General features: G+C 42.8%; 1 protein-coding gene across 1 annotated transcript in view; it reads right to left on the bottom strand.

The window, feature by feature from the left end:
- Positions 1-10,872: 10,872 nt before the first annotated feature.
- The window catches only part of LOC126094695 (myrosinase 1-like), a 96,119-nt gene continuing 93,127 nt past the window's right edge, over positions 10,873-13,864 (bottom strand). The window contains exon 11 of the mRNA XM_049909220.1: positions 10,873-11,071. Within this exon, the coding sequence (XP_049765177.1) occupies positions 10,939-11,071 (133 nt within the window). The 3' untranslated portion in view covers positions 10,873-10,938. The remainder of the gene's footprint in view (positions 11,072-13,864) is intronic.

The raw sequence follows: 13,864 nt of genomic DNA, 5'->3' as shown, positions 1-13,864 counted from the left end.
ATATAAAAAAAAACTCTGGTAGAAAAGGGGGTATTAGCTGCTTCATTCTACCTTCCTCAGCAAACTTGAAATTTTTCTCAAAACAGTGGCAGTGGAAAAGAGACGGAAAAGTAATAAATACTGGTAGGTGGTAGACAGTCGTGTAAAGAAGAAACTGCCATTGAGACAGGAATAAAGAGACGGAGAAAGTGGAGGTGGGTCAGCGCCAGGGATAATGAGACACAGACTATGACAATGACAACGAGGAAGAGAGAGATTTCGACAGAGAGAAGATACAGCAGCAGTGGGAAGGAATGTGTGAGACAGCAGCAGTAAAAGAGAGCAAGAGAAAGACAGTGACAGTGAGAGGAATCAGGAACAAAGGAGACTGTGCTGTGAGAAAGGAGATAGTAGCAGAAAGACACAAAGAGATAATGAGATGGGTTGAAATAGTGAGTGAGAATGGAAAAGTGGTGGTTGACGTATATGGGCGACGTATAGCGATAGATTAGTGGGTGTGAGTGAACCATAGGAGCGGTTATGAGAGTGAGAGTGAGTTGCATGTTGAAAAGACCGCAGTATGTTACCATTCTAAAATTTGTGGAAAAATCCTGGGAAAGGTAGGATGACGCAGACAGTACCTCACTTTGCCGTCTTCTAAATAGGAGCATATTCGCCTTTCTTGTTCCGGGATAACATTCTTCCGGTGGTAAATAACTACGCAACAGCAAAACTTCAAATACCTTATATCACAATCCACGCTCTGACGACGAGACTACGATAAAGTATCGAAATGGTGCACCTGAGTATATGCACACGCGATCAGAGGGAAAACCAAATTAACCGGTTATGTATGTCGCCGCGATAGCGTTCACTCCAAATCGTTGTAATACTTTGTATTGTATAGTGTAGTTTTCTTTTCTGTGATAAGAGGGTCCCTAGCATGAAGTAAGCAGACGCTGTTAACACGCGTTTGCTTTCAACATCTTCCCCAGAAGGTTATATTAATGCATTTTGTGTACAGTTTCGTAAGTGTGATCTTTTTAAATGAACGAACTTTGTTGTATGCTAATCTAAGAGGCTGTCACAAAACATATCCTTGTAGGTAAGAAACCTGCATGTGATTTCGAGGCGACATTTCCTACCATTATATCTACGTAATTAGAACCGTTTCCGCTAATTACTTATCATTGTGAACTGAAGAGTATGCTGTTAAAAGTTGGTTTTGGCAGTTATTCTAAACGCGTGAGAGTCTTCGTTGCCTAGGGTCATTCTCGAAGGCGTGCTGGCTTTAAGGAAAAGCAACATGGAAATACCAACTCGGATCTGCGTAATATAACTGCTGTCAGACTACCGGGTTGTCAGATGCGAGAGACATCTCGGTAATTTAATATTTTCGGGAGCCCTTAACCATTTGCGTCGCTTGCCACACATTCTGCTATTCGGAATATTCATACACGAGGTATCTGTCTCCTTGTAGCAGACTGGGACAGCAGCATTCTTACCACGTAGTGAGACGACATTCAGCGCTGGACTATCTGTCTTAGTATTTGATAATATTGAAGTCGGCAGAAGAATAGCTCATCGTTACTACTCATAAATCTCATCGTCTGTATACGTTATAAGAACGGATGTATGTATGTATCTCCAAAATTACTAGCTCGATGCTACCAAACCTTTGCACACACATCACTCGGTATCCGGAAAAATACGTGGTGGAAATAAAAACACCTGCCTCTCAGAGGAATGTGGCAGAGGTGAAAAAGAAGTGCAATGCAGCGTGCTAAAATACCCAGAAAATATTCATCCAATATTTGAGAATGAGCACTTTGCAACTCGGAACAAACATTACGCAGTACGCATCAAACCCTTACATAACATTTTCTTCTGACTTCCCTCACAAAATGATGAAGGAAAAAGAGTTTATCGCTTACTACAATCCCCCTGTTATTGTTATACTTACAAAAACCATCCAATGGATCTCCAAAATTATATCATTGTACCTCACTTAGTTTATGAGATATGCGTATAAACACTGTGATATGTGAAAATCTATTTCTTTAAACGTAGGGTAGCTCACACAGACTATACTCATTCTATTCTTGATAATGAGAGAGCACTTACCGCATCCAAATAATTTTGTTCTTAATTTCAAACCGTTTCAAAACCTTCATGGTTAGCATTACTTATTTTACACATTAACTCATTTCAAATGCAGTCAGAAGTTGGAAGCTATTTTATACTGGAGAATCTGAGTCTTTAAACAGTAGGAGTTTTAGTGATTACTTACAACCTGGAATTAATCACTGGGACTTAAGAACCATACACCTGATTTAAGGGCGGAAATGAAAAGGGGGTCACACTGGAGAATAACTCGGGAACACTTGGAGCTATTTGAACCAGTCGGGGTAGATTCATAATTATGTGTATGAAAATACTGTGGGAGTAAGATTTCCCATTATCACTAGGGGTGAAAATGTGAATGAAATGGGATGACGTAAAAATATGAGAAAACGACCTACTGGAATTTATTTCTTGTACTTAGTTGTCACTGAATGCCTTTAAAGGACTGAAATACTATCTGCCTCTTTGTTTGCGTTGATCGGCGTGTCGCTGGTTGTGAGAATGAGCATTACGGCGATACTATGATTTTGTCAATGTGTTTCGGGGTTAAGACCAGGCCACACGGATAATTATCAGTGACAAATTTAACTTCCTCCTTGCAGTAGTAGGGTTTAAAACAGCATCAGACATAGAAGTGAACGATTCACGTCACATACACATATATTCAACATCACTACTTAAGCTTCTGAATAGACTTCAACCAAAATTGATAAATAATTACCATCAGGAAAGAATATACTGTGGTGGTGAAATCCACCAAGCTCCCACTGGAATAGGTTTGGCAGTGATAATGGGATAGTGGACCGAGAAGAGTCAGAGTAGTAGGTGGAAAGATAGAGCAGGCTGAGAGGATGGACAGACAGAGAGGGTGAAGTGGGTGGACAGACAGAGGGGCAGAACCAGATGGGCAGATGATGAGTTGTAGATGGAGAGAGAGAGAGAGTGTGGAGGAGATGGACACTGAGAGAGTCGGTAAGAGGATATGGACGATGAGTGGGAGATGAGGAGACGAGCAGAGAGAGTTCAGGGGAAGAGGTAGATAGAGAGAGGGGAGGGGAGGAGATGGACACAGAGAGGAGCAGATCAGATCGACATAGAGATGAAGGATGAGGGCAGATAGATTGAGGAGGGATGTGGAGGAGGAGGTGTTGAAGGCACGTGGATGATCAAGCGGTGTTATGAGCAGATGGTAAAGGAGGTGGGTGTGAGGAGACAGTTGGATGTACAGCATTTGCAAGATACCTCTACTACTCCTAGAAATGGTGACGAGGAGGAAGAGACCTTTAAAAATGTTGTAAAACGACCTATTGGTGTTTCATTCCTCTATTTAGTTGGCATGGAACGCTTTAAAAATATCAAATGCAATTTATCCCTCATTTGTGCTGCTCAGCTCGTCAACCAGGTCCCGAGAAAGAATGGGTCAATACACACTGAAGATAAAAAGAAACGTACGGTTGCCTAAACTCGTGTGCCCCTTCCCCCCCCCCCCCCCCCCCCCATCAATCACGCAGAAGGGCCGCAGCAGGACGGGGCATGGACTCGACTAATGTCTGAAGTAGATCTGTAGACCTGGAGAGAATTGACAACATCAGTCATGCAGGACTGTCCCTAAATCCCTAAGAGTGCGAGGAGGTGGAAATCGCTTCTGAAGAGCACGTTCAAGGCATTCCAAATATGCTCAATAATGTTCGTGTCTGGCGAGTTTAGGTGGCCAGCGGAAGTGTTTAAACTCATAAGAGTGTTCCTGGAGAAACTCTGTAGCAATTCTGGTCATGTGGGGTGTCGAATCGTCCTGCTAGAACTGCCCAAGTCCGTTGGAACGCACAGTGGACATGGATGGATTCAGATGATCAAACAGGAAGCTTACGTACAAGTCACCTGTCAGAGTCGTATCTAGACATATCAGGCGTCCCGTACCACTCCAACTGCACAGGACTCACACGTTTACAGAGCCTCCATCAGCTTCAACAGTCCCTTGCTCACATACACGTCCCTGGATGCATGAGGTTGTCTCCATACCCGTACAGGTCCATCTGTTCTGTACATTTTAAAACAAGACTCGTCCGATTAGGCAATATATTTCCAGTCATTAACAGTCCAATGTCAGTGCTGCTCTGGCGAGGCGTGAAGCTTTGTGTCGTAGAGTCATCAAGGGTACACGAGTGGACTTTCGGCTCCGAAAGCCCATATCGATGAGGTTTGCCCATATCGATGATGTTTCGTTGAATGGTTCGCACGCTGACACTTATTGATGGCCCAGCACTGTAATGTGCAGCTATTTGCCAAAGGGCTGCACTTCTGTCACGTTGAACGATTCTCTTCAGTCGTGGTTGGTCCCGTTCTTGCAGGATCTTTTCTGGCCGCAGCGATGTCGGAGATCTGATGTTTCACCGGATTCCTTATATTCACGGTACATTCGTGATACAGCCGTACGGGAAAATCACAACTTCATCGCTACCTCGGAGTTTCTGTGTCCCATTGCTCGTTCACTGATTATGACACACGTTCAAACTCACTTAAATCTTGATAACCTGCTATTTTAGAAGCAGTAACCTATCCAACAACTGCGCCAGACGCTTGTTGCCTTATATAGGCGTTATTAAACAGCAGTAAATCGACATATATATGTGCAATGTATGAGACGCTTATGTACGCTGGCGTAGACACGAGTAGAAACCTATTATATCTACTCTTAAATCGCTGCTTCGCATACATGCAATACGTATTGAGAGAAACGTATAAGAAGTATAGAAGTTGTTGTTGTTGTTGTGGTCTTCACTCCTGAGACTGGTTTGATGCAGCTCTCCGTGCTACTCTATCCTGTACAAGCTTCTTCATCTCCCAGTACCTACTGCAACCTACATCCTTCTGAATCTGCTTAGTGTATTCATCTCTTGGTCTCCCTCTACGATTTTTACCCTCCACGCTGCCCTCCAATACTGAATTGGTGATCCCTTGATGCCTCAGAACATGTCCTACCAACCGATCCCTGCTTCTGGTCAAGTTGTGCCACAAACTTCTCTTCTCCCAATCCTATTCAATACTTCCTCATCAGTTATGTGATCAACCCATCTAATCTTCAGCATTCTTCTGTAGCACCACATTTCGAAAGCTTCTATTCTCTTCTTGTCCAAACTATATATCGACCATGTTTCACTTCCATACATGGCTACACTCCATACAAATACTTTCAGAAATGACTTCCTGAAACTTAAATCTATACTCGATGTTAACAAATTTCTCTTCTTCAGAAACGCTTTCCTTGCCATTGCCAGTCTACATTTTATATCCTCTCTACTTCGACCATCATCAGTTATTTTGCTACCTAAATAGCAAAACTCCTTTACTACTTTATGTGTCTGATTTCCTAATCTAATTCCCTCAGCATCACCCGACTTAATTCGACTGCATTCCATTATCCGCGTTTTGCTTTTGTTGATGTTCATCTTATATCCTCCTTCCAAGACACTGTCCATTCCATTCAAGTGCTCTTCCAAGTCCTTTCCTGTCTCTGAAAGAATTACAACGTCATCGGCGAACCTCAAAGTTTTTATTTCTTCTCCATGGATTTTAATACCTACTCCGAATATTTCTTTTGTTTCCTTTACTACTTGCTCAATATACAGATTGAATAACATCGGGGAGAGGCTACAACCCTGTCTAACTCCCTTCGCAATCACTGCTTCCCTCTCATGTGCCTCGACTCTTATAACTGCCATCTGCTTTCTGTACAAATTGTAAATAGCCTTTCGCTCCCTGTATTTTACCCCTGCCACCTTTAGAATTTGAAAGAGAGTATTCCAGTCAACATTGTCAAAAGCTTTCTGTAAGTCTACAAATGCTAGAAACGTAGGTTTGCCTTTCCTTAATCTTTCTTCTAAGATAAGTCGTAAGGTCAGTATTGCCTCACGTGTTCCAGTGTTTCTACGGAATCCAAACTGATCTTCCCCGAGGTCGGCTTCTACTAGTTTTTCTGTTCGTCTGTAAGGAATTCGCGTTAGTATTTTGCAGCTGTGGCTTATTAAACTGATTGTTCGATAATTTTCACATCTGTCAACACCTGCTTTCCTTGGGATTGCTATTATTATATTCTTCTTGAAGTTCGAGGGTATTTCGCCTGTCCCATACATCTTTCTCACCAGATGATAGAGTTTTGACAGGACTAGCTCTCCCAAGGCCGTCAGTAGTTCCAATGGAATGTTGTCTACTTCGGGGGTCTTGTTCCGACTTAGGTCTTTCAGTGCTCTGTCAAACTCTTCACGCAGTATCATATCTCTGATTTCATCTTCATCTACATCCTCTCCCATTTCCATAATATTGTCCTCAAGCACATCGCCCTTGTACAGACCCTCTTTATACTCCTTCCACCTTTCTTCTTTCCCTTCTTTGCTTAGAACTGGGTTTCCATCTGAGCTCTTGAAGTTCATACAAGTGGTTCTCTTATCTCCAAAGGTATCCTTAATTTTCCTGTAGGCAGTATCTATCTTACCCCTAGTGAGATAAGCCTCTACATCCTTACATTTGTCCTCTAGCCATCCCTGCTTAGCCATTTGGCACTTCCTGTCGATCTCATTTTTGTGACGTTTGTATTCCTTTTTGCGTGTTTGCCGGTATAGAAGTATGGATGTGTAAAGCGTCAGCTATAACTTGGTGACCTCGAATATGGTAAGCTAAATGTGTGTAATGTTGTTCCCTGTCACATTTTCTTTACTAATAATAATCTAAAAGATATTAAATTTTTTCTGTACGTCAACAAACTTACTAAAACAGATATTTATTTCTTCCCTAGATGAAACTCTCTGTCTGCCGCGAAATAAGTTCTGTGATGAAGCTTGAGGACGGATCCAAACCGTGTGCTAGTTCCAAACATGAAAGTAGACTTAAGTATTTCAGGCAGCCCCCCCCCCCCCCCTCCCGAAACCCTAACTGAGCTACAGTCACAAAAATGGTTCTCGGCAAGAGCGACTGCTGCTAAAGCACCGTGTGAGGCCGAAAATTTTAATTTTACCTTTGTAGTCTTTTCTTGAAATGTAGAACGAGGAACCGACACATTACTTAATTGTGGTAGGAATATACACTTTCGGATGTTAACTACACCGTGAAGAACAATGTTTTTCTTGTAACGTCTGCCTTGGGAGTTGGCTGAGCATATCCGGGACGCTTTCACGCACACTAAATGAACCTGCGAGGGGCTGTCAATAAGTAACGCAACACGTTTGTTCTTCTCGGACAATTTCGGTTGACAACATGAGGAATCTGTGGAATATTGCCGCTTCAGCCCCTGTTGTTTCACGATGTTCAGATGGGTGGCGGTGCTATACGTTGCGTTAAAAGCGGCGCCAGTAAAGAGGTAACCTCCAAGCAGAGAGCTGTCATTCTGTTTCTTTTGGTGGAAAGCCAGAGCATCACAGATATTCATAGGCCCTTACAGAATGTCTACGGGGACATGGCAGTGAACAAAACCACAGTGTGTCGTTTGGCGAGGCGTCTGCCATCACCGCAAGAAGGTCGCACAAACCTGTCGGATCTCCCGCGTGCTGGCCGGCTGGTGACACGCAGCCGTGAGTCTTACAGAGTTGGAACTCGGAGGGTACTGTTTACTGTCATTCGACGCGATAGACGGACTAAAACCAAACACCTCGCTGCACAATTGGTCGTCTCTGTTGGTAGAGCTGACCCATTTGCTCACCAGTTGGAGTACTCAGAGGTGTGCGCAAGCTGTATATCGCAGCCTAACAGTAGACCATAGAGTGTAACGAAGGACCATCTGTGCAGAATTGGATGGGCGTTACGAGGTGGATGGTTTGGGGAGAGTCTCCGCCCAAGGGTTAGACGTACTTCTTTGTCTTATAATTTGCCGGGCTGGAGTCTCCTATTTGGAGTCTTTGGTTTTAATGCTTTTGTTGATACATGTATTGCATCACGTAGTATATACTAGGGGACGCATAGCCAGAATGCTGATAATTTATTGTAATACACTATGTGATCAAAGGTATCCGGACACCTGGCTGAAAATGACTTACAAGTTAGTGGTGCCCTCCATCGGTAACGCTGGCATTCAATATGATGTTAGCCCACCCCTAGCCTTGATGACAGCTTTCACGCTCGCAGACATACTTTCAATCAGGTGCTGGAAGTTTTCTTGGGGAATGGCGGCCCATTCTTCACGGAGTGCTGCACTGAGGAGATGTATCGACGTCGGTGTTCCGAAAGATCCCAAAGGTGTTCTATAGGATTCAGTTCAGGACTCTGTGCAGGTCAGTCCATTACAGGGATGTAATTGTCATGTAACCACTCCGCCACAGGCGATGCATTATGAATACGTGCTCGATCGTGTAGAAAAATGCAGTCGCCATCGCCGAATTGCTCTTCAACAGCAGGAAGTAAGAAGGTGCTTCAAATATCAATGTAGACCTGTGCTGTGATAGTGCCACACAAAACAAAATAGCATGCAAGCCCTCTCCATGAAAAAGACTACCACACCATAAAAGCACCGCCTCCGAATTTTACCGTTGGCACCACTCACTCTGGCAAATGTCGTTCACCGGGCATTCGCGATACCCATACACTGCCATCAGATCGCCACATTATGTACCATGATTCGTCACTCCACACAACGTTTTTCCACTGTTCAGTAGTCCAATGTTTACGATCCTACACCAAGTTAGGCATCGGTTGACATTTATCAGCATGATGTGTGGCTTATGAGCAGCCGCTCGACCATGAAATCCAAGTTTTCTCACCTCCCGCCTAACTTTCATAGTACTTGCAGTGGATCCTGGTGCATTGTGGAATTCCTATGTGATGGTCTGAACAGATGTCTGCGTATTACACAATACCACCTTTTTCAACTGTTGGCGGTCTGTGTCACTCAATAGACGAGGTCGGCCTGTACGCTTTTGTGCTGTATGTTCCACTTCATTATCACATCGGGAATAGTGGACTTATATATGTTTAGGAATGTGGAAATTTCGCTAACAGACGTATGACACAAGTGACACCCAATCACTTGACCCTTTTCGAAGTCCGTGAGTTCCGCGGAGCGCCCCATTCTGCTCTCTCACGATGTCTAATGACTACTGAGGTCGCTGATATGGAGTGCCTCGCAGTAGGTGGCAGCCCAATGCTCCTAATATGAAAAACCTATGTTTTTTGGGGTGTCCGGATACTTTTGATCACATAGTGTATGTTTTAGTATATATGACGTCTTTTAATATAAGCAAGAGTTTATAACGTTATATTTTACATAAGAACACTGGCTATGCCTCCAGTTATCTTTCTAAAGTCCGAGAGGTATATAGGCATGAGTAAGTGTACCTTTGTTCTAGACTGTCTTTGGAATAATGTGACCTTGGCTCTATAATCTTACTATGTCTCCAGCGCTCGCACTGTTGCGTTGTGCCACGTCCACGTTGCTGACATGTGGAAGGTATGGGTGGCTGGTGGATATTTTAATACTCTTCAGTAAATATGACGTCATCTTAAGGTAAGCAAGAGTCTTTAACGTCAAAATCTGCATGAGGACTCACGCTATGGCTCACTTAGGTGTAAATAATTTGACGCAAGACATGTATCCGTTTCATGTTGAAATACCTCGTATGTCTTCAAGAAGCAACTTAAGACAAAACTCAGCCTGGGCGCGTTAACATCAGCACACAGCACTAACGGGTATGAAATAGTTATTCCAGTACGATCGCAGAGGAAAATCATTTTGGTGAGAACCAGGGACTGGCACTAAAGTTGAACCATTGCTGTCTGCCATGGTGGATATTTAGTGTTTGTGTTCACCAGTGTAATTTATTCTGAGTACCAGTACCTACTGATGTTCCCCTAAGGTTCATGATAACGGTTGAATATTGTATTTCGTTTCTTATTATTAGTACCTCAGCTGTGGAATCCTTTTAACACAATTATTTTGTGTTCATCTTAAGCTATGCTGATTTTCCCCGGAGTGCCAAAGCAGAATACAGTTAACAGCACTCAACTTTGTTTCTCCGTGGCCTGCTGTAATTTTAAGTGGTGTAACGATTTAATCTAGTATGTTTGGGCATCTCCGTACTTTTAATGGCCGGTTTGATTATACTGGCTACCAAATCCATTGATATTTCTGTATATTTCTTTTTATTTCTTAATGAAATGCGGGAATGTGGTTACAAAAATTTCATATTTGTCATTTAGTAGAAGAATAATTTAATAAAACATTGTGCTAATATCCCTCTTAAAATAATTATCCCTAACACCTCACACTTCCAGAACTCCTCCCCCTCTACCTCCCACCTATCAAGAAGCAAGCACCATGGTTTGCAGATAAATTAGAGACCTGTACAATTCCACGCCGCGCCATCTGGAAGCTTATGTTCACAACTATAGTTGCCCGACGCCATAGTGACACGTACGTTTTGTGGCCGTTTAGCGAAATAAATGTTGGTCCTTCAACGTTGAAAGTGTAGTCACTTACCTGCCAAACGATCACAATCCTCATTGCCCTTCTGGGTGCAGCTCTTTTTATGACAATCAGTGTTTGATTTACGATCAGTGTATGACTTACCACTAACAGCACTGTGCCATGATAGTGAAACCAGCAGTATGTGTTTCTAAATGTGAAACTGTAATAACCTTGTACTTGGTTTCCATTGTAGAACAAGGAGTAAGTGTAATTTTAAGATTAAAGGAAATAGGGAGATAATGAAGAATGGGAATGTATGGCGAAGTAATTCAAAATGAGGAATACAATAATGGTCCTACTCCATGTGTTCAAACATAGTTCTATTATAAACGCAATTGCTGACTTACAAGCTACTGATATTGTTTGTTTATGAGTAAGAATAAGATTCGCTAATTATACTGAAAGTACTCATCAGGCACTGTCTTATTTCTGAAGATGTCACCCATGAAGTTTGCAGATGCTTTCGGAATCCTTGCAAGATCAGTACTGTTGAAGTCTACCCTGTAGATTCCGAAGCGTAACCTGAAAGAAAAAGTAAGAAAACAGTTTTAGTGCACTGGTTACAACAAGCTGTAGTTAAAGAAAGATTAAAACGGGCTATGTTCCACAGCAGACTAGGAAAATACTAGTCGCACATCAACTGTAAGTGTGAAATGACAATTCCGACGGTTGCTGAAACATTCTGATTCATTCCAGCAACTTGAATCGAAATTTTCTTTTCACACTCTTTCATACTGAAGTTCGCTGTAACTAAACTGAAAGAAAAAAAAGACGCACCATGAAGAAATTATGCGATGGGAATGAAACCAGTAGATGTGATGGACATGTAGAGACAATTATTACAGTTTAAGAGCAATTAGTGGATGTTTCATCCAAGAGAAACAGCTTGAAATCTGAGAAAGTCTGGTTGGTCCACCTCTGGCCCTTATGCAAGCAGTTATTCGGCTTGATATTTATTGATAGAGTCATTGGATGTCCTTCTGAGGGATACAGTGCCAAAATATGTCCAATTGGAGAGTTAGAACATCAAAATCTAGGTCTCGTTTTAGGGCCCTGTCCATAATGCTCCAAACGTTCTCAATTGCAGAGAGATCCGGCGACCTTGCTGGCCAAGGTAGGGTTTAGTATGCACGAAGACAAGCAGTAGAGACTCTCGCCTTTTGCTTGCAGCCGCTATCTTTCTACGTTCTAAGTTCAGAATAGCTTGCCATGAATGGCAACAAAACGGAAGGAGCAGAATATCGTTGGCGTACCACTCAACTGTAAGGGTGCCGTGGACCAAAACCAAAGAAATGGCACCCGACAACATCGCTCGCGGCTGTCGAACCGTATGGCAGATGACAGTCAGGTTCGCACCCCACTGTCCGTAGCGTCTGCAGGCATCGCTGGTTGTCGGGGCTCATTTCGATGCGGGGCTCATAACTGACGGTAGTTAAGTTCCATCCATTGAGATTCCAGGCCTAAGACATAAAACTGTAGTCGATTTTCTGGATTCAGTGTTAGACTCAAAATATAACAGAGTTTTGTAGCACTTAAGATCAAATAACGTAGAAGGGATAGACAACATTTAGTCGGAATTATGGAATCGTTGCGGGAAATGATAAAAACATAACTATTCACATTGGTTATGTGGAATGTACTAGACTGGCGATATACCATCAGACTTGCGGAGAAACGCCAGCCACACAAATCCAAAACTAGCAAGAGCCGACAAATTGGAGAATTATCACAGAATCAGCTTCACATGTCATGCATCGAAATTGCTGGCACGAATTATTAATACAGAAAAAGGGTAAGATAACTGAGGATCTCTGCCATGAACAACAGTTTGGCTTGAGAAAAGGTAAAGCTATAAGAGAGGCTGTTCTGGCGTTGCGGTTGATAATGGAAGCCACACTGAAGAAAAATTAGGACAAGTTCCTAGAACTTCTCGTCCTGCAAAAAAACGTTCGACAATGTTAAATAGTGCAAGATCTAGCGAAATTCTGAGGCCGGCCGTGGTGGCCATGCGGTTCTAGGCGCTTCAGTCTGGAGCCGCGCGACAGCTACGGTCGGAGGTTCGAATCCTGCCTGGGGCATGGATGTGTGTGATGTCCTTAGGTTAGTTAGATTTAAGTAGTTCTAAGTTCTAGGGGACTGATGACCTCAGATGTTAAGTCCCATTGTGCTCAGAGCCATTTGAACTTTTTTTTTTTTGTGAATTCTGAGGAAAATTGGGATAAGCTGTAGGGAGAGACGGATAATATACAATACGTACATATTATAATAAGGAATAATAAGACAGGAAGAGCAAGAACGAAGTTTTCGGATTAAATATGGTGTAAGAAGTGATGTAGCCTTTCACCCCTACTGTTCATACATCGAGAAAGCAATGACGCCAATAAAAGAGAAGTTCAAGAGTGGGATTAAATTTCAAGGTGAAAGGATATCAGTGATAAATTTCTCTGATGACATTCCTATCCTTAGTGAAAATGAAGAATTTCAAATGGCTCTAAGCACTATGGGACTTCAAAGCTGAGGTTATCAGTCCCCTAGAACTTAAAAATACTTAAACCTAACAAACCTAAGGACCTCACACACATCCCTGCCCGAGGCAGGATTCGAGCCTGCGACCGTAACAGCAGCGTGGTTCCGGACTGAAGCGCCTAGAACCTCTCGGCCACAGCGGCCGGCAAAATGAAAAAGAGCTGCAGGATCTGTTCAACGGAATGCACGTTCTAATGAGTGCGGAATGTGGATAGAGAACAAACTGAAGAAAGATTAAGCGAATGAGAAGTATCAGAAATCAGAACAGCGAGAAACTTATCAGAAATGTGGATGACGACATAGATGTAGTTACGGTATTCTGCTACCTATACAACAAAATAATCTGTGACGGGCGGAGCAAGGAGGACATAAAAAGAGGTCGGCACTGCCAAAACGGGCATTCCTGGTCGACAGAAGTTTATTTACACCAGTCGTTGATCTTAATTTTACGAAGAAATTTACCGTGATGTACGTTTGAAGCACAGAATTGTATGGCAGTGAAAAACAGAACAGAAGAGAATGGAAACATTTGAGGTGTTGTGCTACAGACGATTGTTGAAAATTAGTTGGACTGATAAGGTAAGAAATGAGGAGGTTCTCTGCAGAACCGGAGAGGAAGGGAATCTATGAAAATCACTGACAAGAAGAAGGGGCCGGAGGATAGTACATCTGTTAAGGCGACAGGGAGTAACTTCCAAGGTACTAGTGGGAGCTGTAGAGTGTATAAACCGTATAGGGATACAGAGATTGGAATACATCCAACATATAATTGAGGGTGTAGACTGCAAA

This window comes from Schistocerca cancellata, chromosome 8, assembly GCF_023864275.1.
Source record: "Schistocerca cancellata isolate TAMUIC-IGC-003103 chromosome 8, iqSchCanc2.1, whole genome shotgun sequence".
NCBI lineage: Eukaryota > Metazoa > Arthropoda > Insecta > Orthoptera > Acrididae > Schistocerca > Schistocerca cancellata.
The sequence above is the reverse complement of the archived record's forward strand: the minus strand, read 5'-3'. Positions and strand labels throughout refer to the sequence as shown.